Source organism: Glandiceps talaboti, chromosome 13 (assembly GCF_964340395.1).
Source record: "Glandiceps talaboti chromosome 13, keGlaTala1.1, whole genome shotgun sequence".
NCBI classification, from domain to species: domain Eukaryota; kingdom Metazoa; phylum Hemichordata; class Enteropneusta; family Spengelidae; genus Glandiceps; species Glandiceps talaboti.
In genome coordinates, this window is record NC_135561.1 from 20,311,556 (window position 1) to 20,337,830 (window position 26,275).

General features: G+C 35.5%; 1 protein-coding gene and 1 long non-coding RNA gene across 3 annotated transcripts in view; both read right to left on the reverse strand.

Annotated features, from left to right (window-relative positions):
• The window catches only part of LOC144444149 (uncharacterized), a 136,303-nt gene extending 114,540 nt beyond the window's left edge, over positions 1-21,763 (reverse strand). Inside the window, exons 1-2 of one of the 2 annotated variants that reach the window (XR_013481826.1) lie at positions 21,699-21,763; positions 14,896-15,034 (exon numbers count right to left, since the gene is read on the reverse strand). This is a non-coding gene — a long non-coding RNA (uncharacterized LOC144444149). Of the gene's footprint in view, positions 1-14,895; positions 15,035-16,898; positions 17,026-21,698 lie in introns of those variants that run through there. The other variant, XR_013481825.1, reaches the window with a different exon arrangement.
• LOC144445026 (uncharacterized) overlaps positions 1-26,275 on the reverse strand; it is a 290,502-nt gene that overhangs the window by 251,235 nt on the left and 12,992 nt on the right. The window contains exons 3-5 of the mRNA XM_078134578.1: positions 25,891-26,098; positions 25,084-25,198; positions 24,211-24,344 (exon numbers count right to left, since the gene is read on the reverse strand). Coding sequence (XP_077990704.1) covers positions 24,211-24,344; positions 25,084-25,198; positions 25,891-26,098 — 457 coding nt within the window. The remainder of the gene's footprint in view (positions 1-24,210; positions 24,345-25,083; positions 25,199-25,890; positions 26,099-26,275) is intronic.

Consider the following 26,275-nt stretch of genomic DNA (forward strand, 5'->3'; position numbering starts at 1 on the left):
ATTTTAAATCTTTTAATATTCAATCAAACCATGTATGTCAAGACAGAGATTGCATATGATAATTGTGATGTCATCACAAGAGGTTTTCCCAGAAACCATTGCATTATGTACTGAAGGCAGAAATAAGTCTGACTGGACTTTTCCTTTAAGTTGATAGCAGTAATCACAACAAGTGTACTAAAGGCAGAAATAAGTCTGACTGGACTTTTCCGTTAAGTTGATAGCAGTTATCAATACAAGTGTACTAAAGGCAGAAATAAGTCTCACTGGACTTTTACTTTAAGTTGATAGCAGTTATCAATACAAGTGTACTAAAGGCAGAAATAAGTCTGACTGGACTTTTTCTTTAAGTTGATAGCAGTAATCAATACAAGTGTACTAAAGGCAGAAATAAGTCTGATTGGACTTTTCCGTTAAGTTGATAGCAGTTATCAATACAAGTGTACTAAAGGCAGAAATAAGTCTGACTGGACTTTTCCATTAAGTTGATAGCAGTAATCAATACAAGTGTACTAAAGGCAGAAATAAGTCTGACGACTTTTACTTTTAGTTGATAGCAGTAATCAATACAAGTGTACTAAAGGCAGAAATAAGTCTGACTGGACTTTTCCTTTAAGTTGATAGCAGTAATCACTACAAGTGTACTAAAGGCACAAATAAGTCTGACTGGACTTTTTCTTTAAGTTGATAGCAGTAATCAATACAAGTGTACTAAAGGCAGAAGTAAGTCTGACTGGACTTTTCCTTTAAGTTGATAGCAGTAATCAGTACAAGTGTACTAAAGGCAGAAATAAGTCTAACTGGACTTTTCCTTTAACTTGATAGCAGTAATCAATACAAGTGTACTAAAGGCAGAAATAAGTCTGACTGGACTTTTACTTTTAGTTGATAGCAGTTATCAATACAAGTGTACTAAAGGCAGAAATAAGTCTGTTTTAATCACTTTACAAACTTTTTAGAAACTGTAGGTGAAGTATTCATTTATAGTTTGAATAAAATGACAAGTTGAATACTAATTTCAATCAATCAATACAACTTGGCAAAGACACATACAACTCAGCCTATCTCTGATTCAATTTTTTGATAATAGCTGTTGACAATAGTTACAGCTGATAACTACACTTACATTCTAAAACACTTAACACTTATATAAAATCAATTCATCCCTTCCTAATAACCTGCTCACAGTAGTTTTTAGATGATCTTGGAATCCAATTATCAGGCAGTAGTATTGACTCAGCTTTTCCCCTTTATCTAAAGTGTGGTAGCAACTTATAAAAAGATACGTAAAAAGCCTGGAGAACTGCTGACTAGTAGATTGGTTCTATCTACTTACCACCCTTAAAGGCCAATGTTTCAATCCTAGGTCATCACATTAGTGTATCTTAATAAGAATTACATGGGATTACTCTTGCTCTGGACCAAATTTTTCTACAGCTCTGTGAAAACAACTGTTTTTCAAAACTAGAAAAAAAAACAATGAGGCAGCATATATGAACTCACATATTAGACATTTATATAAGGAGTACACTTTTGGTGAAAACAATTGTCTGGCAGCTGAGCTATAGAAAAAAATGATCACATGTATAAACCATATGGCTCTTAGATAGATATGATAACACTGTGAGAATCTAGGATTGAATCTCTGATAACACTGTGAGAATCTACGATTGAATCTCTGATAACACTGTGAGAATCTAGGATTGAATCTCTGATAACACTGTGAGAATCTAGGATTGAATCTCTGGCTTTATTAGACATTAACGTAGACCATACATGTGAGGTTTTTTATACATTTTGTACACCTATACAAATTAATACTACAGGGAATCTTGGCATGGAAATTGAGTCTGCATTCACCATTTCTATTAACAGTACTTTAGATGAATTCACAGTTTACTTAAGCTTCACTTCCAAACCTCTCATGACACTTTATACACTATCACTGTGTATAATATAAAACCTCCCTGCTGTTTTTGGAAACAACATAATCCTCCCTAGACTGAAAACAAGCTACACTTCACATTCCATGGTGTGTATTCTGATCATATACTTCCTACAGACATGCACAGCAGAGAGGTAATTCATTTCATATACTCCAGAGACCATAAATATAAAAGTTAATGACTTAAGTACTCTACCAATTTTCCCCTGATAAAAACTTACAGTATCTGCTGACATATCTGTATGTATATAATAACAGTTTCCGGTCCAATCTTTGATCTGCCAGACTATTATTTACTTCCCACATCTTAAGGCAAATGACTTTCCAGAATTATAGTGTATAGCAAAGTAGATTCTGTTACATCTGTAATGTCCAGAAAAGTGGACTTTATAAATTGTTATCACTAGGTAGAAAATTGTGCCTCGCAGATGAATTTTACTGAAAATCAAAGTTTTTTACAATTTCTCCAAACTTTGCCATATGGAAGTCTGCTTCTGGTTCTTTTGAAATAATAACAGAAATCTGGGTCCGACCACCATCTTGTTTTAAGGAAATCCTCAGACCTTGTATTTCCCATAAGAGTTAACACAGTTTACAGCAGCCATATTGGATTCTAAAATGGCTGAATGGTGACTATGGCCCCAATTTTGTTTTATTTCAACTGAGAATACGTTTGAATATTCTTGAACAAAGTAACAGCAAAAGTTCTAAAACAGTTGACTGTATTTATTCAATCTTGCTATCTTAAAGTGTACCATGTGTGGTTTATTATTGGTTTCTGCACGGTTGTATCAAACAGCGCCAATGAATAATGATATCAAACGAGCTGTACGAGAAACTCACCACGAAAAATAGCCTAGGGTGAAAATTGAATGTTCTACTGAAAATATACTGCAAGGTGGTCTTTGGTTTCATAACAATATAACTATTAAATAGTATCATATTTTGTATATGAACCACATGTAGCAGTCTAGAATTCTGAACCAGTTGAGAGTTTCAGCAGGACATTGGCTCTGTGGAAATTAAACACTGCCTCATACCAATTAAGGGTCCATTACCTTAGAGATCTGTATACCGGTACCTTAGGGGTGCCATTACAGTTAATTTATTCTATAGTCCTATAATACAGTAAGCTACTGTGATTGAATCTAGTAGTCCATATAGATCACAACTGAATCTAGTAGTCCATATAGATCATAACTGAATCTAGTAGTCCATATAGATCATAACTGAATCTAGTAGTCCATATAGATCATAACTGAATCTAGTAGTCCATATAGATCATAACTGAATCTAGTAGTCCATATAGATCATAACTGAATCTAGTAGTCCATATAGATCATAACTGAATCTAGTAGTCCACATAGATCATAACTGAATCTAGTAGTCCACATAGATCATAATTGAATCTAGTAGTCCATATAGATCATAACTGAATCTAGTAGTCCATATAGATCATAACTGAATCTAGTAGTCCATATAGATCATAACTGAATCTAGTAGTCCATATAGATCATAACTGAATCTAGTAGTCCACATAGATCATAACTGAATCTAGTAGTCCACATAGATCATAATTGAATCTAGTAGTCCATATAGATCATAACTGAATCTAGTAGTCCATATAGATCACAACTGAATCTAGTAGTCCATATAGATCATAACTGAATCTAGTAGTCCACATAGATCATAACTGAATCTAGTAGTCCACATAGATCATAACTGAATCTAGTAGTCCATATAGATCATAACTGAATCTAGTAGTCCACATAGATCATAACTGAATCTAGTAGTCCATATAGATCATAACTGAATCTAGTAGTCCATATAGATCATAACTGAATCTAGTAGTCCATATAGATCATAACTGAATCTAGTAGTCCATATAGATCATAACTGAATCTAGTAGTCCATATAGATCATAACTGAATCTAGTAGTCCATATAGATCATAACTGAATCTAGTAGTCCATATAGATCATAACTGAATCTAGTAGTCCACATAGATCATAACTGAATCTAGTAGTCCACATAGATCATAACTGAATCTAGTAGTCCATATAGATCATAACTGAATCTAGTAGTCCATACAGATCATAACTGAATCTAGTAGTCCATACAGATCATAACTGAATCTAGTAGTCCATATAGATCATAACTGAATCTAATAGTCCATATAGATCATAACTGAATCTAGTAGTCCATATAGATCATAACTGAATCTAGTAGTCCATATAGATCATAACTGAATCTAGTAGTCCATACAGATCATAACTGAATCTAGTAGTCCATACAGATCATAACTGAATCTAGTAGTCCATACAGATCATAACTGAATCTAGTAGTCCATACAGATCATAACTGAATCTAGTAGTCCATATAGATCATAACTGAATCTAGTAGTCCATATAGATCATAACTGAATCTAGTAGTCCATATAGATCATAACTGAATCTAGTAGTCCATATAGATCATAACTGAATCTAGTAGTCCATATAGATCATAACTGAATCTAGTAGTCCATATAGATCATAACTGAATCTAGTAGTCCATATAGATCATAACTGAATCTAGTAGTCCATATAGATCATAACTGAATCTAGTAGTCCATATAGATCATAACTGAATCTAGTAGTCCATATAGATCATAACTGAATCTAGTAGTCCATATAGATCATAACTGAATCTAGTAGTCCACATAGATCATAACTGAATCTAGTAGTCCACATAGATCATAACTGAATCTAGTAGTCCACATAGATCATAACTGAATCTAGTAGTCCACATAGATCATAACTGAATCTAGTAGTCCACATAGATCATAACTGAATCTAGTAGTCCACATAGATCATAACTGAATCTAGTAGTCCACATAGATCATAACTGAATCTAGTAGTCCACATAGATCATAACTGAATCTAGTAGTCCACATAGATCATAACTGAATATAGATCATAACTGAATCTAGTAGTCCACATAGATCATAACTGAATCTAGTAGTCCACATAGATCATAACTGAATCTAGTAGTCCACATAGATCATAACTGAATCTAGTAGTCCACATAGATCATAACTGAATCTAGTAGTCCACATAGATCATAACTGAATCTAGTAGTCCACATAGATCATAACTGAATCTAGTAGTCCACATAGATCATAACTGAATCTAGTAGTCCACATAGATCATAACTGAATCTAGTAGTCCACATAGATCATAACTGAATCTAGTAGTCCACATAGATCATAACTGAATCTAGTAGTCCATACAGATCATAACTGAATCTAGTAGTCCATATAGATCATAACTGAATCTAGTAGTCCATATAGATCATAACTGAATCTAGTAGTCCATATAGATCATAACTGAATCTAGTAGTCCATACAGATCATAACTGAATCTAGTAGTCCATATAGATCATAATTGAATCTAGTAGTCCATACAGATCATAACTGAATCTAGTAGTCCATATAGATCATAACTGAATCTAGTAGTCCATATAGATCATAACTGAATCTAGTAGTCCATATAGATCATTACTGAATCTAGTAGTCCATATAGATCATAATGAGGGCCCGAGACAACATTTCAATAATCTTTCCAATCCTTATTCTTGAGATTATTACTGTCTCCATCATCTCTGGTAATCATTCCAACTATACATTCCCGCGTAAATGAAAATATAACTAATATTTGCAATCTAAATGAGCTTATTTAAGAACTCATTCTCACATATTATTCTTACTATGCATTCCTGTTTCACGGGAAAATGTGATGTTCTCAAAATAATAAATAACATCAATCTATGGATTGAGTTGGCAAACTTTGCAATAAACAACATCAATGTAAGAATTAAGCCATTAAACTGCACACGTTATAAGTAATTAAATTGACACCTGCCAATGTTATTTCTGTTTTAAGTACAGCTCTTAACTTATATATCAACACCAGTTCATACATTCACTAAAAATGGTTCTTATACTGGTTACATCAAAACTAGGTTATTTCTACATCTGCTTAGCTATTAAAAATCAATGAACATCACACATGTGGCACCAACCCTCAAACCATGTGCTATCAAACGCACATTATACCACACTCATAAATCAATCAACCAATCAATCAATTAATCAAAGAATTTGTATCCAACCAAATTCCAATCCAAAATAATGTTCTACTGTGCTATTAAACAAAGAACAAAGGAAAATAAATATGAAGTCAACATGTTGACAGTTCTTAAATGTATCAATAGTAGATGATAAACATATATACAATCATGTACTTTAAGTGCTAAACCCTATAGGCAAAACTGCTGGAAAGAACATACACACCAACCCCATCCCATCCCCACCCCTCCCCCCATGCACACCACACACATGGCTCCCATCCACAAAGTTTGTCAAATTAGTCTCTAGATATGAAGTAGTCTACAGAATGCAAGACACACAACACAGGCCATTAATTTTTACAATGTACATGTTGTGTGTATACAGTACAGGTATACTAAGTGACTGGTCAATCTCATCTTAATGATGCATGACAGGTTTGTTGATAACACTAAAATCTATTTATTTACTCTAAGTAAATGCTCGTAACTCATGATGAAGGCTGGGTCGCATTAGTCCAATGTAACCTTACTGATACAATCATGACCAAACCATGCTTTATTTGACATATAAAATCTACTACCCTGTGTATAGTAAAGCAATCAATCAATCAATCAATCATCAATCAATCCATTTATAGTGTCAATTTCCAATAAAATACATAAAGCTCAGAGGTGCTGTATAGTTTGAAGGCTCTCAGTAGGAATTAGGATTCTTTCTGAAACAAGAACTGTTACAGTAGGTTTTGGTGTATTTCCAATTATGGAAGTTAATTATTCAGACAACCCCCATTTCCCACCCCCACCCCCACCCCCACCCCAACATATGAAAAAGTATGACAGCCATATGACACTAAATTGTGATCATGGTCATGGTGATAAATATTTGGCGGATGATTGAAGAGTGCAATGAGCTGGCTTCATGTGAATTAACTTTGCTATTAAAGTTGGTTGTTTTAAGTCTATTCACAGTTTTGTCAGTGATGTATTAAAGGCCAATAGGTGCACCTGAATTCATCCTATATGGATGTAGTCAATGTCAGGAAAAGTTATTTCTGCATATCATGCAACTGCTCAACAAACATCACTGCATCCACATATATTTCTATGTAAAAGACCTGTGAACCAGTGATGTAGACACACGTTGTCGTGACATAGACGCACGTTGTCGTGATGTAGAATGAACAGAGTATATATTCCATATTTTTTGTTCAACTTTGGTCACGAGTATTTTCCAGCTAAATGAAGAAAAATGTTGGAGAATTACATAATTATACCGGCGCCAGTAATAAAGAAAAATCGGTAAAGTATTATTTTGAACATTTTGACTATGACATACACACACGTCGTGACATAGACGTGCGTTGTCATGACATAGAGAATATATTCCATATTTTTTGTTCATCTTGGCTCATGCATGGTATAAGCCAGGATTATTTAATGACCAAAGTTTTCTGTAACGCTGTCAACTGATTTTTACACCTAAATCAAATGTTACAACTGTCTTCTGCCCTTGTTAGAATAGTTGATTGCATATTACTAATAGAGATTTCATGAACATTTTTCTCATGTATAGTAAAATGGTATCATCAGATAATTCATACGTTATATCTTAATATCAGGTTTGAGTTTATTTAATTGCAAGTGGTGTTTTAGTATTCTTCAGTAAATGAAATACTGCAAGTATAAAGTTCATATTTTTCTACCCAAATCTGAAATTCTTATTACTAGAATACTAAGTGATTTTGCCCCTAGTTCAATTGCCTTCTTTCTTTACTTCAAGTTAATGTGACACCTCTTTAGAAGACTCACACATCTGACATGCAAAGAGTGTACATTTAAGTTATGTAGAAAGTATTATTACTATGATATAATTTGCATTTGGCTCTTTTATCATTTTGGTAGAATTAAGTGTCAAAACATGATAAAAAGATTCGGTTCAGCTGCTTGCAATGACATGAGTGCCACTGACATCTGATGGAATATTGATGAATTCACAGCAGCTGAACCCTGAGGAGAAAAACATCTTACATCATTTGAGGAATTTGCATTCTAAACTTTGGCACTAATGTATAAGAAATATTCAGTTACTATTCACAATGTGTCCAGACATGAACTTACAGGTCTAATTTGGGAGAATGTAATTTTTTTTTAAAATCTTACACTATAAGACATTTTCAAGAACTATTTGGTTACAATTATCATAGCTTTTTAGTAATGAAGTTACAAAAGTGTGGAGACCGTAATTTTCACAAAATATTTAGTTATTTATCCTCACAAGACATCCCAACATGAACTTATAAAAGTACATTTCGGAGACCTCAATTTTCACAAAAACTCTGGTACCAAGATACATACATACATACATACATACATACATACATACATACATACATACATACATACATACATACATACATACATACACACACACACACACACACACACACACACACACACACACATACATACATACATACATACATACATACATACATATACATACATAAAAAAAATGAAAGAAGGTGATATGTATTATGTATGTATGTCTTTCCAAGCTGATTCAGCACTCTATTTGGTGAAAGAAGAATGAAACTCTATGTATATATATATATATATATATTAAATATTCTGTAAATTACAATCCCATATAGTTTCCTAGCATGGAGCCAAAAAGTGTCACAGAGACCCCAAATGTTCACAAAACTCTGGCACTTAGTGTTACTAGAAATATTTAGTTACCACTACAAAGTTTCACAGTGTGAACTCAAAAGGTCCATTTTGATGTATAAATTTCAATTTTCACACAAGCTCTCACACTATAAATATATTTTGATAAATATCACACATAACTGGCTTAATGCATGAAAGTAGCTGTATATTTCTAATTTCTTCAAACCCTGGCATAGTATGTACATAGTATGTAATTATTCAGCTATATCACAATTTAGGCATCATAGTATGAACTTAGAGGTCCATTTTTTAAGTCTCAACTAGAACTTAATTATATTTACAAAGTACATTTTGTATCCATATATCCAGGTATAAAATAGCATTAGCTAAATACCATCGTTCAAACCATACTTTAGCTATTGAGACTGGAAGACATGTTGGTAAAGCTATCATGGACAGAACATGTATTTTTTGTGAAAATGAAGGTCTAAATGTTCTTGAAGATGAACTACATGTTTTGTTATTATGTCCTTTATACCAGTCTCTTAGAAAGGAACTAATTCCAAATTATTTCATACAGTACCAAACATGAGATAAAGCAATAACCTTACTTTCGACCAGCAATCAACTTACTCTTTCATTTGTCTATCTTTGTATTAGAAGCGTTCCTACTCAGAGAGAAGACGTTACTATCTTGTAATTTCTATTTGTCATTGTGTTCCAAAAGTTACTGTAATATTTAACCTCTTTTCGTCGAATGATGGGTGGCGGCCCTATTCTTTTGAAATAAATCAATTAGAGGTCCATTTTGGAAACTTCGCTTTTCACAAATTCTGGCACACTATAGATATTATTTAGAATATATTCAGTCACCATCTCTATAATTTTCCATTTTGAAGTTAAAGAAGCTGGGAAACCCTTAATTTTCACAGAGGTATTGGTGTTTGAACAACTGTTTGGACAACTCTGGTACGATAGTATGCTATAAGAAATGTTCAATTAATACCCAGGTATAGTTTCCAAGCACAAAATGGAAGGAGCAACGAGATCATACATTTCACAAACTCTGGCACTAGTATGTTATGAGAATATTCAGTAAAGGCAAAAAAAAGTGTGTTTTCAATAACATGTCCACAGAAAATAGAGGAGGTAGGTTGGGAGTTTATTGACATCATTTTTTTAATTGATTGTAATTTTGAAAAATATTGTTTTGACGCAAAGACAAACAAACTGTCAGTCATAATATCTCTTCCGTGGTAGTTTAAGGACTATACTATGTGTAGACGTCACTGGGAAAGGAAAACAGACGTCACTGGGGAAGGAAAACAGATGTCACTGGGGAAGTTTTCAAAAAACAGAGGTACACGAAGACAAAAAAGTTTCATCTTTTGTATTGAAATGTTTAAAATTGTTGAGGGTTGGCAGGTTAAATTATAGAGTTGGTCAGATTAACATATATTTGTTTTATTTGACCTAACATTTTCACACAGTCACCTAGCATGAAATAGCTGAAAAGAGGTACGAGACATCAATTTTCACAACAGTCTTTGAAATCCAGTACGATACTCTCTACATGAAAGTATACCTCTACCCTCTATGGTCTACAAGACATATAGTAACTTACAGACTAGCACGTAACTTACAGGCAAAAACTGTGAAACTTGTTTCTAACTCTGCGACACAAATCTTAATCCCACACTCTGTAGAATGAAATCCAATATTGAATACTGCTGAAGTGACCTTTGACCTCCCAGCACTTCCACAGACACACTTGATTAAAATGAAATAGTCCTGTAATGGCTTGGTCTATATTACACAGATACGTAACTTATATGCATCTGAGTCAAGGAAGAAATGTCTGTGTATGAATAAAACAAGTAACCTTTAGAAAACCTTTCTCATATATTATGTGTCTTTATTTTCAATGTGTGTGTCAGATCCTTTCAGATTATTTCATTTCAGTAATTCCTAGGTCCTGCCCTTATTACACGAATACTGGATATATTCTTTAGTGTTTGTTTGAGAATCTCAATTTGTCCGATAAATATTTTGTCAAATGACAAATGCATAATACAGTAAGCTCAGAATATACAGTGGTCTCTCTAGAATGTTCTCACAAAAGGACTTCCTAATCAGCTACACTTTTAATAGTTTTTTGTACCTGTTATTTGTATTTTCCTGTTAAAGGCCAGGAATGCAATATTCCCCGGTACTCATCTCAATTTATCTTGTCAGTGGCACCATGAGGATTATTCTCCTTTATTCTGGAACAACAAATAGCTCTGCCAAGACTGTTTTTCACAGCAAGATTTTAATCCTAATGGTGGTGGTGATGACAGTGGTGAGGAGAAGGATCATTATAGACGGCGGCAACAACGACGACGACGACGACGACGACGACGACGACGACGACGACGACGACGACGACAATGATGATTACGAGGAAATGGACAGGCAGGCAGGGTCACAGGCAGACAGACAGACAGACAGACAGACTGAGATAAACAGAGACACACAAGGTGGTGGAGAGGGAGAGAGAGAGAGAGAGAGAGAGAGAGAGAGAGAGAGAGAGAGAGCAGACAGACAGACAGTCAGTCGTCAGTCACTCACTCACTCACTCACTCACTCACTCACTCACTCACTCACTCACTCACTCACTCACTCACTCACTCACTCACTTACTCACTCAGGGGGAGGGAAGGGAAGGGAGGGAGGGGAAGCAAGTTAAAGGAAGGGAAAAGGAGGGTAGGGTAGAAGGGAAGTATTGGTATCCCAAACCTCCAATAAGAGATGTATGGGTGTCTCTGCCTTTAATATCTGGTGAAAGAATGCCTGCATTCAATTTGAAATAAACATAAAAATTACAAGGTTTTTACTAACTACCAGTATTTCCATTGACACAAAAACAAATTCATTACTTTCCTAATAAAACTTTGATGTAAAACAGGTGTGTACAAAGTTATGTCTTAAGAACACTTGTGTCCTTTTCATCTAACAAGTCAAGATGACAAAGTACAGGCTGAGAACAGTTAGAGAGGTAACATAACTTTTAATATCATTCAAGTTGTTGAATGTCTTACCTCTTTACAAGTACAGTGAGGAGCAGGCCGTACTATGTAACATTTTATCTGGACAATGTCTTTAAGTTTCTGGATAATGTCTTTAAGATACAATACAATGTTTGCAGCCATGAAGTTAGGAAACTCTTACAGTTCCAACAAAGGAACATGGTTTCACAGCAGATAACAGATATTAAGAGGGATTGCTTTTTGAAAATCAGAAACACTGATAATATCAAAGTGGGGAGGGGGTCCTGTAGAGGAATGATAAATAATTGGCAGTATGATCTGTCCCTGTAACATGCCTCTATAAATAATTCAATATCTCCATAGTATTATATCATCCGCAATATGTTTCCCTCCATGGTTTATCAAGATAATGAAAATATCTCTTCAGGTTCATTTCAGATCGGGATTAAAATATCAATGTGAAAGACAGTTTTCTGGCAAAGCTATAGAAAAAGTTGGTCAGAACAAAAAGAATGATCCTATGTAATCCATACAGCTCTATTGATAACATAACACTGATGCAAGAACCTGGCAGTGAATTCCAGGCCTTACAGCTCTATTGATAACATAACACTGATGTGAGAACCTGGCAGTGAATTCCAGGCCTTTAATTAAGCAATTTTTGTGAGTTGTACAAAACTGTAAGGGTGTAAATTCTTGTACTCTAACATTTGGTTCTCAATAAAACTGCATATAATTGCCATCTTTAATGGGTTTGATCTTGGTGGAATGCACTTAAAATCAGACTCTGTCTATTTTCTCCTCTGCAAGTTGCCTATAATTCTTGACTTTAACGTTTTTATTCTCAGTGCATGTGCTACTCATAATTCACCTGGGGTATCATTTTCTTAGTATTTCCTCTCCTAACTCTGTCAAGGTTACCAAACAACACAGGAGAATCCGTTTGAAAGAAAACATCCCAGTCATCAAGCTGAGGGTTGGATAAGATTAAGGATAGGCATAGAATCAACACCCCACTCCCCCCTCCCCCCACCTACTTCCCTTCCTCCCAGACTCAATCAAAACTCCCTCCTTCCACCCAACCTCTAACATGGATTAATTCCCCCTCCTACACCCACCCCATCCCACACCCTGTCCCTACACTTAAAACAGTTTATTTCATTTAGAATCCAGCATGAGTTAACATCTTATGTTTATACAGCTTTATTCTACTCTCCGACACCCGTATCCCACACACACCCTCCCCCACCCCATTCCCAACTTAACATGACAATATTCTTCCATCCATCCCCAATGCCCTCATTCCAACCCAACTTTAACATTACTGATTAATTTTTTTTCAAAAAGAGTGGATGAAATGTGACAGTGAGAAGTGAGTTAATTAAAACAGTAGACACACATAACGAAGACAATGAAAGATGTCTGCAAACTGCAACAAGATAATGAGATATGGATGATTCATAGTATTTATATTAGCAGTCTTTTGATAGGTCAGGGGTCAACAAAAACACTTATGAAATGCTGACACAGCCACTTAAACACTACAAAGAACACTTTGCCTGGAACGTCTGTTGACTATCACACTACCATAACTGTTTTCACATATCATCACATCCTATAAAAAAAAGTTGGGGCTGGTTTTGATCAAAATTTCAACAAGCCATTGTCTAACATCCATTCACTGATGCAAAGCTGACATTGTCACTTGTATGTGAGTCAGCTGTGAATATGACAGTATGGGGGTAGGGCAGGATTGTGTCTAGACAAATATCATTATTTTCAAATTGTGCCAACACAGATACTACAGTTTTAGTTTTAAACTTTACCAACATAAACAAAAAATTCATTCCTTGTATTAAAAGGTACTTATATTAAACTATATATTGATGAGTTTTTGTCCAGTTTTTATACAAGCAAAAACGTTAATTCCCATGCAATCACAAATGCTTTCTTTAACTGTACAAATACAGTCATAAATATTTTAATCATATACCCTCACAGTCTAAAATGTTTAAAACTGTACCAATGCAGTCAAAAAAATGTCTATGAATTAAAGCCACACAGTCTAAGAACAGCCACCATCTATCAAAATAATATTGATTATTTTAAATTTCAAATTATAAAATGTTATTTCAAAGTAGCACTGATTTTATTGATTTTTAGGTTCTTGTTTTATCAACAACTTCTGCATTCTATTCGCATTCCTGTTGGCAAGGATAATTTCTGGGTATACCCAAAAATTATGTCATCACATCATTGGTTTAGATTCCATAAATATAACATTACAGTTCTCAGTTACTAGCGATGAAAACTATATTTCAGTAAATAGAATAAAACATTAAAGCTACACTAGCTGTAACTAGAGTGTTACTTGTTTGCTGAGACACCAACAATATATACCCTGAAAATTACCACCAATAATTACACACTGTCTATACTAATAAAGGTTAATTTTAATCCAGTAGTACACAGTAATACATTGAAATTGTGATCACATTGGGAAAGCTGACATAGGTGCAGACCCAAAATTTGATTTGATTTGACATGATTTATTATACCATTGCATGTGTACTGTAACATAAATAATATTTACCATAGGTAATCCAATACTGTTCAGGGTTTAATATTATAAGTAACTATATCTAACAAACTGTTTCAAAAATTCTTCAGTTGCAGCTTGTGCAGCTTAAAGTTTTTCAACACATTAAAACAAAAATATCCCTCAGGAAAATGTTGGGACTGAGCCCCTTTAATGTATGCGACAAGTCCTATAATTGACTTATGATCAACCTAGATAAAAACTCTGGTGAAAAAAAAACCACGAAAACAAACTACAAAAGAAATATGTAATGAGAAATACTATAGAAAGCAATACTTGACAGTAGAGAACAGCAGAAATATTTAAATACAGTTTTGCTCCAATTTGGGAATTAAAGTATTATAATACCATATGTAGATAGGATTATAGATTGTGAATTCCAGTCACAGATAATTTTAAATAGTGTGACAAAACATACACAGAAAACCTGGGTGAATACACTTTCATTGAATACTATTTCTACACAACATATATATGTACATACAAACTCCAACATTCCATCATCTACTACAATGCATGTATACAGAAATGAATAAACTTGCCTACCTTTCCTGTCAGTCTTTATTAAACTTCCATGTGAATAGTATAAATTCCAGTATGTTTTATCACCAACAATTGTCAATCTTGTTTAGGCGAATCTGATGAAAACTTTGTCCTAAAGCAAATGTCCTTGCCCCAGTTTACACTGTAAAAATAAAGTCACTGTCAGACATGAAGGACAGGAGATAAAACTAAGACGTGTATTATTCTGCTAAGTTACAAGAAAGTGTGGTTGCAGTGTCATTTCAGGTGCCTGAGTTCAACTCTTACATGGTAATAGTACTCCTCATCTGAAAATCAGGACTCAACCATTTACGAAAGTAGGGGTGGCAATTTGGAATGTGAGGGACATACACCTATCTTTAAGGTTGCAAAAGTGTAAAGCCAATTGGAATAAGGTTAACTTCAATTGCCAGTGGTTTTGCTATAGGTTAGGGAAACCGTCACAGAAGCAAGGAAAATAAAACATGCATAGATTTCTATGACTTGTAAAATAATTTTGGTAGGGTTATCCCAGTAACAGAAGGGGGAAAATCTGGTAAATTTGCATAGCTTTACATTCCAAGAACCAAAATTTGGCCCAATTAGAATACCTCACATACTGCCCTCAACCATTATAAGAATTCCAGTGTGCACGCTGAGCCAATATGACGTGCCACTGATTCAAACAACTTTTTGTGACCTATCAAAAATTTGATGTCCATCTATCTCTTATGATGTGATGCACTTATTATATTGTTTCTTTTGCATTTGAAGTTGTCTGTGTGTGTAATACATTGTATCTCATGAGTGAAACACCAAGGTATCTTCATTTCTCCTGTAATTATGATTTCATTCATTACAAACTGTGCACACATGTGGACGACATATTATATTCTGAATCTATGAAATACACAATGTATTCTTGACATTCTTGACATCACAGAGGGCGCCCTACTGTCTCAACTGGATTGCTGGTTAAAATACATTGCCTTTTTCAAACTTTTTCAAATAGTTTGTACCTATCTTATTTGATTACTGATTGAACACATTGTAATAGGAAACTTGCAACCCACACTGAGCATGCTCAGCTACAAAGGACTATGGGATTATTTGCATTTAGGCCTTAAAAAATTGTTTGGTTCCGATTACCAGACCCCAACTAGTTTTTCACTGCCGAGCCTACACCTTTTTTTTTTACATATTCGAGAAGAAAAAAATAGCGAAAATTATGAAGTCTTGCGAGAAATAGTGGATGTAGAAACTGACATCAAAGATAATATAAAACTGTTCTTCCAATCTGTAATTGCTGCACATCTGATGGGAAGAAACCAATACCACAGAGACCATGCAATGTTTTGCTTTACAAACACAGCTACATAATTGGCATATGTTGTTTCATATTGATTTTCCAAGTAGGAAGCCTTGATAAAATTATTTTATAAAAATAAATACCTAATCATCATCCATAGGGCCCCTATAAAACACACATGCCACACAACGGCATATTTTCAATGTATCATCCAATCAAATGTCATATTATCACAATTTCGTCACGAAGACTGTACCATGAAGTCTACTTTTTCTTTGCATCACAACTCGCACTAGCTGCGATAACTGTAGCATTAGTTTTAAAGCTTTTTGTCATTACTGCAAAACTAGTCGCGGAACGAAAGAAAACTCAGAAACAGAAGAAGAAAAACCTACTCAAAATCCAACACTACATTACAGTACATATTATTGCAGCTAAACTTGCACCATCTGGCCCATTACATATTAGGGAGTGTGGAAAAATGGGAAAATTAGATTTAAATATTGATATGAAAACAATGCAAATAACACTATAAATAACACAGTTGAAGCCCAAGACAAGTTTGAGTTTGAATTAGTCCTGCTTACATACGGAGTAAGTCGTCCCTTCCTTCTCTGTTGACCGAAACGCGTGCACCGCACCGACGGTCTCTGCAAGCAGGACTATTAGATTGAATGTGATACACTTTCTCGTCGAGGAAGAAGAAAGTTTGGGTTACCTCTCTGGAAATTGGCCAAATTTCTGAAGTCTCAAAAACATGGCACGATGATAAACAGTTCCACTAATCGGTCACCAGGATATGAACAGCTGTAATACGACCTGACAATGTGACATGACATGTAATACTGCAGCGAATCTGACGTGACATGACATAATTTTAAGAAGTTAGTGAGGTGAAGGACCGTCCCATTGAAGGAGGGTGGCAGCAGAGGTGACAAATTCGTTTTCGTAATACAGTAGTTTGATCTTGGCACTCGAAATAACATGAACAGTAAATCGCTGCGTAAAATAATCATACGAGTAGGTCAACCAAACCCTACGACAAACATTTGTATACTGTCCAAGATTATGGTGACTAGTCGTCAAACTCAGTAACCCTCCACATCACCGCTCACCCACTTAGAATGGTTCAGTTCCTCACTTCACATCACATCGTACTCGCGCGACGTACCTAGTGATTGACAGGTAAACATCTCATGACGTGAATTGAACACTTTGAAGTGCTACAATCATGACAATGTGGTACACGAAAGCTGTTTGTGATTGGTTAAAATTGTAACGGTCCCTGACATCAGAGATTCCGATGAAAATCTAGCCAATTAAAGATATTCTTCGTGACAAGCATTCATCGATCACGTCAAGTACAAAGTTACAATCTCAACAGGCAAATCATTTGTGATTGGCTAAAAACTATCACGACCCATTACATCGGTGAACTCGATCGACGATAAATCGTTCCGACAAATGTATCGGTCGGAAACGTACACGTACGTACGTACGTACGTACGTGGAATGTAATCATATCATGACCATGCTAAACTTACTTCACGAACGATAAATTACTCGTGATCAGCTAAAATCTCAAATATATATAAATAAAATGAAAATCAAGGGAGTTTTTTGAAATATTGTGTTAATTTGGATATATGGTGGAGACTGAGGTTGAAAAAATCTAAGAATATAGCTCGGGCATATTGCTGTCCAATCTGATTAAAATTTGATGTGTTTAAAGCGGCTAGCGGCTTGATGTCTTTCCATTGTGCATGTGGGATAGCGGCGATCACCCATAACAAAACAAATGTCACAACACGTAGAGGTGAATAGGACATCTTTCAATACATCAGATTTTATCTAAGGTTGTCCAACCAATCCGAGCCAGCTTTTGAACATACCTTGTACTGTAAAATATGCACTCACGCACTGTTCCCGTTACGTTGGTGCATTCATGTAATTTATATAGATCAGTCAGGGAAATACAAATTATAAAGACTAGACTAGTACGTAACTTTATAAAATCGTTTAACCCTTCAAAAGGGTCTGCGCATGCGTGTCATCATCAAAACTAACAGCCAATCAGATTTAAGCTTCGTCGACATGCTGTAGAGTTGACGTGACGTCGTTTTTTTACGTCGTTTTTTACGTGACGTGACGTCTATAAAAAGCAACGACGTCAGCTGAAACGCGTCATTTCAAATCTAGCAAGCAAAGAGCAACATTAAAGTTAACAACACTCCATGCAATAGAATATATGTACGTAAAATTACGTGTTGCTCAAAGGTTAATTTATCGAGGCAAAATATACGAAATCACCACATTTGACTTAAACGTTGAAGTGGTCATCTTGCTGTTCACACGGTGTTTTTTTTTAACTTTTGCAATTTTAAAGAAACTGTCCATTTTGGTAATAAAGTCGGTGAATTCATTATTTGACAAATGGATAGTAATACGGCACTGTACTTGAGGCCATCTGACATACGATATATGCAGAGTACAATTGATCACAAATTTAAAAATGGTTGTAGACTCATTGATACGTTCGAAGACTTTCTATACGGCAGACTATCGGAGCAAGATATCCCACGTATCAAAGTCTCTCGATGTGGTGACAAATGGTTTGTACAAGAAGGTCACAGACGTTTGTATCTTTTTAAATACCTTCAAGAACATGGAATGGTTACAACAATTCCTGTAGTAGAGGTCAAACATGACAAACGAAAGTTGACGACAAAAAACAAAGGGAGATCTGTGACTGTCACTAAGTGTAAAGATTTTGAGATGAAATTGGCCAAAATATTCAGAGATTATGAAAAGAAAAATACACCACCGTAGAAGTGACGTAATCCTGAGACGTCGAGTAGGCTAGCCTTAGCCATCGAGTTAAAATCTGATGTGGTGAAAGCCGCTCGGTTTCTTTATTTTCATTTACCTTTATTTCATTAGGCGCTTGTTTTCGATTTTGCTGTCCCGGGGTGATCACTGCTTTCCCGTGAGACAGCGAAGCAAAAAACATAGATCGCGATGTGAACTACAAAGTTCCAGACATACAGCAACCGCTGACTTAGTCCTGCTTGCATACGGAGTAATCCGGGACTCGATTCTGACAATAGAGTCGTCAGTAATACAGACTCGTGCACCGTCTGTAAGCAGGACTGCCGCTGAATATAAAGATGCAACTGGGTAATATGTGTCCGTCAACGTGTCAATCTGGAGTTCCCGCCATGACTTTCACTCGGTGTAAAGCGATGCGGTCCAGTTTGTGGCTTTGTGTGTTCGCTGTCGTACTTTCTCTAAGTCCAGGCTCTTCGAATTTGGACAATGGTGTTGAAAATCTGTCGTTTGATGTGACTGAAGGATTGCACAGTGATTCTTTTCGTAGTAAATCTAGCCCGGAATCTAGTTGCGATATCGTCCCAAACGATTTTATTAGATCGAATGAATTTTCGTCTGAATCCATGTTTCCAAAAAAAAACAAATTTGTTTGTCGTGATGTGTTGTCGACGGAGCCAGAGAGCCCTAGGGGGAAATGTCGAGAATAAAAAAGGCGCACAAACGAACAACACTTGCAACATTTGTAGCCAAAAATTACCCTTTTGGATAAAAAATTTCAAAAGATCTCTTTGAGCCAATCACGCCGTAGTATAAGTAAGATAGACAACTCGTTCGGTACGCCCCCTCGTTTATTGGCACATAAACCCTACCGAACTCGTTGACTATTTGTTTGAACGATCAAATTCATGTGAATATTGAGCCAGAGAAGGAAGTCATCAATGCGCTCCCATGTAAAACATCACATGTTGATAAGAAATGTTGATATATTAGAACAAATATTCTTAAGAAATGTAGTGCATTGATGTAAATGATGCACCCTATCCGACATAATTATGAACTTGAAGATATGTTTCGGAGTTAGCATCTAGCGCATGTTTCCAGAGCTTATGCACTTGAATTAAAACAAAGCTAACACTACCACTACTGGCACTAGTACCAGTTAGTGCTCTCGATCTCTCGATCGCGATCTCTCTCGATCTCTCTCGATCTCTCGACTACGCGCATCAAACTAATTATAAATAAAATAAATTTACAAAACAAACACTTCTGTGTTCACGCAATTTTTTATGATGTTGGACATACATGTATGCTGCAGAGTACGTTGTAGACTCATCAATCCCGGTCATTGATACCATTGATTTGATCGAAGACATAATCAGATATCAGTATTAGTGGTACTGTACTTATTGCCACATCAACCATAAATATCAAAAAAGTTCAAACATAACATACTCAAAACCAAAGGCTTTGCAATAATCTGAAATCCAAAGTTTTTGGTGTGCTATATGTGTTACATTTTAGGGTGTTAGACCTTCATCTCTATATCTCTTGCTAGAGCTGGTTCTCTATATCTCTTGCTAGAGCTGGTTCTCTATATCTCTTGCTAGACCTGGTTCTCTATATCTCTTGCTAGAGCTTCATCTCTATATCTCTTGCTAGAGCTTCATCTCTATATCTCTTGCTAGAGCTGGTTCTCTAAATCTCTTGCTAGACCTGGTTCTCTATATCTCTTGCTAGACCTGGTTCTCTATATCTCTTGCTAGACCTGGTTCTCTATATCTCTTGCTAGACCTGGTTCTCTATATCTCTTGCTCGACCTGGTTCTCTCCATGGAGGTAGGAATTACCGTCATAGTAAGGTTGTTGATCCTCAAAGGGGTTGTCTCTTTTGGAGAATCTTTTCCATACTAGTACTAGTATTTCATCAGAATGTAACCAAACTGATGTTTGATTTTAATTTTTTTATTCTCAGAGAAATTTCCATATGTCACAGAACGTAGAAGTCGCATACTTTTTTGTGCAAATAAAAATGTTATCGAGTCAGAAATCCAATTAGGAAATGTAATTAAAGTTTTAATTTGTATCATTTTATTTCCCCATGCTAATGAACATGTGTGTGTGTGTGTGTGTGCGTGTGTGTGTGTCTGTGTGTCTGTGTGTGTGTGCGTGCATGCGTGCGTGTGTGCGTGCGTGCGTGCATGCATGCGTGGGTGTGTGGGTGTGTGTGGGTGTGGGTTGGTGGGTGGGTGTACATATGTATAGTGTTTGCTTAGAACACTGAAACCTGCAGTTCTCCGTTTCATATATTTGTTGTGCCAGGTTTTTTATTTACCTGTTATTTATTATTCATCTTGCAATAAAGTCTGTCAACTGTACATGTAAATGCTACTTCAGAGAATCATGTGGAATGTGGGCAGCTTGCAATGTGGTGGGAGCGGGGGAGGGAAGACAAAGAGATGTTTGTCATGTCAGCATATAGGTATTTTATACTAGAGAGGGGGTCAACAATCACTTTATATTCATTATTCTCACAAGCCAAGGCACAGTTTTCCATTGATACACAAAATAAAACTTTTTTCTGTCATCCTTTTAATGACATTTTCTACAAAATATTCCTGAAAATCAAATAAACAAGATTAACACATCCAGAGTAGTGGAGATAAGTTGCAACATCCAGAATTGTTACTCACCTCCTTTATGTCTCCATGTCTTCAAAACTACATCCAGTTATCTAAAACTATCGGGTAAAAATATGGTAAACACATCAAATACTAACTAGTAACCCAGCACTGTATATCACTTTCGGAGTAAATTTTAATCAACTTATCAACATCCCAGTAGTAAGTACAGAAGCTGTTATCATTGAAGACGTGAAAGTTATCAAAATTTGGTTAGAAGTGTGAAAATGAAGTTCAGCAATTGCATTGATGCCAGACCCCCTCCTCTCCAAATGAATGAAGTTCTTTTTATTGAACTTGTGTGACATTGTGCAATCATCCCTTGGGTAACCATCTGAGGTCTAAATGATGAACTTTTCTCAACAAATTTTGGTCTTCCCACCATGTTCAGATAAATAGTATTTTAATAACTGTACACTACTATCTAAATGTGTGTTTCTGAAATTTGTAAAGAAATAGCGTTTTGTCAAATTATGGTGATATAAGAATCAGGAAAAAAAAGAAAAGTAATAATATTTCCACTAAATCAACTTTTGCGGTTGACTACAATGATTTATAAAACACTGGAGTTAAAATCAGCTCATGAGTGTCCACTCTCTGAGTTAAAATTATTAACTATCAAGTTAAGTATACATATCAGATAGGGAGTTACATTGTATATGTACTGGTTGGTTTAGTTTCACCATTGTATTTCCAAATCACAATAATGGCAATATGTTGATAGCAGTTGGTGAGAAACGAAGCATTATCACAGAACTTGATGTGATGTTGACTGGCTAATTCATTTAGTAGAGCGCCACCAATGGTCAAAGTGTGATAATAAAGAATATCAAGACTCACCTTGTAGTCTGTCAGGACAATCTTCTCATTCGGGGGAAAAATAAATCCTGATATTCTAAAATACCTGTTTCTTTTGTTCATTTGGTAGTAAAACTACCAAATAAATCTTGTATCCATGAACAAACACCACATCTAATATATTAGATTTAGTGTCTACCAATATATATACAACCATGGCCTGACAGAATGACCAATCAGAATCAATCATGCAATGGACTGACAGAATGACCAATCAGTATCAATCATGCAATGGATTGACAGAATGACCAATCAGAATCAATCATGCAATGGACTGACAGAATGACCAATCAGTACCAATCTTGCAATGGACTGACAGAATGACCAATCAGAATCAATCATGCAATGGATTGACAGAATGACCAATCAGAATCAATCATGCAATGGACTGACAGAATGACCAATCAGTATCAATCATGCAATGGACTGACAGAATGACCAATCAGAATCAATAATGCAATGGATTGACAGAATGACCAATCAGAATCAATCATGCAATGGACTGACAGAATGACCAATCAGTATCAATCATGCAATGGACTGACAGAATGACCAATCAGAATCAATAATGCAATGGACTGACAGAATGACCAATCAGAATCAATAATGCAATGGACTGACAGAATGACCAATCAGTATCAATCATGCAATGGACTGACAGAATGACCAATCAGTATCAATCATGCAATGGAATGACAGAATGACCAATCAGTATCAATCATGCAATGGACTGACAGAATGACCAATCAGAATCAATCATGCAATGGACTGACAGAATGACCAATCAGTATCAATCATGCAATGGATTGACAGAATGACCAATCAGTATCAATCATGCAATGGAATGACAGAATGACCAATCAGTATCAATAATGCAATGGACTGACAGAATGACCAATCAGAATCAATCATGCAATGGGCTGACAGAATGACCAATCAGTATCAATCATGCAATGGACTGACAGAATGACCAATCAGTATCAATCATGCAATGGACTGACAGAATGACCAATCAGTACCAATCATGCAATGGACTGACAGAATGACTAATCAGTATCAATCATGCAATGGACTGACAGAATGACCAATCAGTATCAATCATGCAATGGACTGACAGAATGACCAATCAGTACCAATCATGCAATGGACTGACAGAATGACCAATCAGAATCAATCATGCAATGGACTGACAGAATGACCAATCAGTACCAATCATGCACAGAAATTAAGCAGTGGAAAATAGGCTAATTGTCATTGGCCAAGAACTAGTGTCCTGGCAAAATGGGGAATGTATATGGGGCAATATGGTGTGTCAATATTTTTTTTTTTTTCATTCCTATAGGAAATTGATAAAGTGAATCAGTATATTTTTGCATTTCAAAATTATTAAATGGACCTTTGACAAACAATACAGACACAGTCACCATTTTTCAACCAATTTACATCTGATTTTTTTCCCTTGACTGTCCATCACCCAATCACTCTTTTCAAACAAAATTTCCAAAACTTTAATTTCTTGACATGCATGCAGTCATCCTGGACACTCATACCTTCATCAATCTCATTATCTGTTCTTTTTCATCAGATTTAACTCTATGTGTCACTCACACACTTTCAACCCCACACTACCTCATTGATACTGATAATACTTGAAGTATCTACTGACCTTTTTCACTTGTTACTTTGTCAACGGATGTAAAGATATCATCTGTTTCTGATGTCTTTGTATCACCAAATAAGTCAGCGTCGTTGTCAACTTCATCATCTCCAAATAAATCACTCTTAGTTTTTTTAAGTTTTCTACAAAGAAACAAAAATACACATTGTAACTTCTAAAATAAAAGTCCCATTTCTTATCATTTTGATCCACAACAAAAAGATGCTATCTTTTTACACTGTCACTTCAGGATGTACATCACCAAGAGTTATATGAAACAGCGACCTCCCCCCCCCCCCATCACCCCATCCCCACCCCCTAAAAAATTAAAGTTTTACTGTGAATGTACTTATTTCCATACTAGATTTATTTTAATTGAATATATGAAACAGTTTTTTTTACAGAAAAAACTCCCACACACACTGTGAATACATTATACAAATGAGTTAGCTGGGTAGTATTCGTTCCTACAGAGGTAACATTTCTATATTCAGCTGTAGTGAAAGGTGTCAACAACATCTACAACAACATGAGTGGCTCACCAGATGACTTATTACAAGTGCATATACTGTCTAACTTGCCCTAGCACTGTCCTGGTCCACTAACATGAAGTGCACCTGACATGTCCTAAAACACCATTTCACCAATTTGAAAGCAAATACATTCACTTAACCTGAGTTACAACAATTATTGAAGTTTTGAATACTGTTGTACTTGTATGTGGTGACTGTTAAGCTACATTGTTTCGCCTCGCCCTCATCGGCCTGCTCTATCCCTGAAAGGAATTGACTGATGTGTGAGGGCGCCCTGTTTCAGGGTACCTTACAGACTGTACTTGTGCTGATGAAGATTTAGAATTTTACAACTTCAACCTACCCAGACAGTTTCTCTTCATCTTTAGAGTCTTCCCCTGTGCTTTCACTCTTTCTATCTTTTTCTATCTCTTCCGTAGACTTTGTCACTTTGCGGAATTTACCAGACTTTGCAGGATTAACTCCTGCCATAAAAGAATTGTTACGATATCAAATACTGTGGCTTGTTTTATGACATCAACCAGTGCTAATCATGCACACACTCACATGCATACATGTACACACACACACATGCACGCACACACACACACATGCACGCACACACATACACACACACATGTATGCACACACACACACACACACATGTATGCATGCGCACACATACATAGCACTTTAGAACTGCACTATATCTGCAACTGGGATATTTTTTTTCATCAAATAATCAGATACATTCACTACAAATTGGTCAATTACTTATGAAAAGGCATTGTATCTGTTAATTAGTGGTCAATGTTATCTGTAGGAAGCGTAATGACAATTTTAAATCTTGAGCGAAAATTGTTAAAATACCAATAATTAGACATTGTACATGTTAATCAGTGGTTGATATTATCCATAAGCAGTACAGAAACAGGGTGAAATCATGATCACCACTGAGGGCGCTGATTTTTGGGTGCAGGCCCAAAAATCAATTTGATTATATTTGATTTATCGTGTATACAGCTAAAAGGTGATGCAATACTGTTCACGGTGTACAATATTATGAGTAAGTTATTGTACCTAACAAAATATTTTTTTCTAAAAAGCATCTTTAATCAGAGATGCTTACCAGATGACTGCTAAAATTTATCTATTCAGATTACTTATCAAAACTTACCTAAGAACTCTAACACAGTTGGAGATGCACAAATCTTTTTATTTGCAGCAATGAATTTCATTAACTTTTCAAATGTCTGTCGTCTTTGTTGAACAGTGCTATCTTTGATCATTAGTGTTTTCTTTGGTAAATCTGGTAGAACTGTAGCAGGATACTGTTCATCTAAGGTTTTATGTAGTATCTCAAAGTCACTGTATTTTTTAGGTATCTAGATAAATAAAATAAACGATTTGAAAAAAACAACCAGAATGACAAACTCAAAATTATGAAAATGGCAATGGGGTTTATAATATACCCCCTTCTGCTTGCTATAACTGGAAGTATAACATTTTATCATTGTTGTTATATTTTCAACTTCTCTATGTTGTACTTGTTGAAGCATGAC